Source organism: Schistocerca serialis, chromosome 1, assembly GCF_023864345.2.
Source record: "Schistocerca serialis cubense isolate TAMUIC-IGC-003099 chromosome 1, iqSchSeri2.2, whole genome shotgun sequence".
NCBI classification, from domain to species: domain Eukaryota; kingdom Metazoa; phylum Arthropoda; class Insecta; order Orthoptera; family Acrididae; genus Schistocerca; species Schistocerca serialis.
In genome coordinates, this window is record NC_064638.1 from 61,857,969 (window position 1) to 61,859,216 (window position 1,248).

A 1,248-nucleotide genomic window follows, 5' to 3' on the forward strand; every position below is an offset into this window, starting at 1 on the left:
ACACACACACACACACACACACCTAACTTCAAAAAAATCGTCCACTACTGTTAGAAATAATTGTTGAAGCTTATCATAGAAAATGTCTTCGCCCACTGCAACAAGCAATGACCTGCTCGGTAATTTCCTTAATAACGAAGTTTTACGTCCAATCCCTGTGCTCATCAAGTGCTTTCCGAGTTAGATGGGTAAGACATCTTCAGTCTAATAATGGGAATAAAACCTCTAATGCAAAAATAAACAGCGCAGCCACTTCTGACTAAAATAAAAAATCAACCATCAATCTAATGTAAATAGGCAAATAACATAAAATGTAGTTTTCTTATATTTACCGTCAAAATATTTGCAATGAGCGTGCTATTATGCACGTTGTCTCATAGGAAAGTTTTAAAGAGTTTATGCATCACATGTTTAAAAGAAATGTGGACACTGTCATTTCCAGTGAAGCTAAGAAGTTGCCTTATTTGATTAACTTAACATAATGGCAAAATACAATATACAGAAAGTATACAAGACTTCACTTACTGTGGTTGTCGACTGGAAAGCTTGGAAAGAACTGGCTGGAAAGCTTGGAAAGAACTGGCTGGAAAGCTTGGAAAGAACTGGCTGGAAAGCTTGGAAAGAACTGGCTGGAAAGCTTGGAAAGAACTGGCTGGAAAGCTTGGAAAGAACTGGCTGGAAAGCTTGGAAAGAACTGGCTGGAAAGCTTGGAAAGAACTGGCTGGAAAGCTTGGAAAGAACTGGCTGGAAAGCTTGGAAAGAACTGGCTGGAAAGCTTGGAAAGAACTGGCTGGAAAGCTTGGAAAGAACTGGCTGGAAAGCTTGGAAAGAACTGGCTGGAAAGCTTGGAAAGAACTGGCTGGAAAGCTTGGAAAGAACTGGCTGGAAAGCTTGGAAAGAACTGGCTGGAAAGCTTGGAAAGAACTGGCTGGAAAGCTTGGAAAGAACTGGCTGGAAAGCTTGGAAAGAACTGGCTGGAAAGCTTGGAAAGAACTGGCTGGAAAGCTAGGAAAGAACTGGCTGGAAAGCTAGGAAAGAACTGGCTGGAAAGCTAGGAAAGAACTGGCTGGAAAGCTAGGAAAGAACTGGCTGGAAAGCTAGGAAAGAACTGGCTGGAAAGCTAGGAAAGAACTGGCTGGAAAGCTAGGAAAGAACTGGCTGGAAAGCTAGGAAAGAACTGGCTGGAAAGCTAGGAAAGAACTGGCTGGAAAGCTAGGAAAGAACTGGCTGGAAAGCTAGGAAAGAACT

At 42.1% G+C, this 1,248-nt stretch overlaps 1 protein-coding gene across 1 annotated transcript; it reads left to right on the forward strand.

The window, feature by feature from the left end:
- The first annotated feature begins 481 nt into the window (after positions 1–481).
- LOC126459621 (uncharacterized) lies at positions 482–1,009 on the forward strand. Its single transcript, XM_050095903.1, has one exon. It carries the CDS (start codon positions 482–484, stop codon positions 1,007–1,009), a length of 528 nt encoding a protein of 175 aa, XP_049951860.1.
- The last annotated feature ends 239 nt before the right edge of the window (positions 1,010–1,248 follow it).

Coding starts and splice junctions, on each gene's coding strand:
- LOC126459621 (XM_050095903.1), top strand. CDS start 482: ATGGCAAAATACAATATACAGAAAGTATACAAGACTTCACTTACTGTG.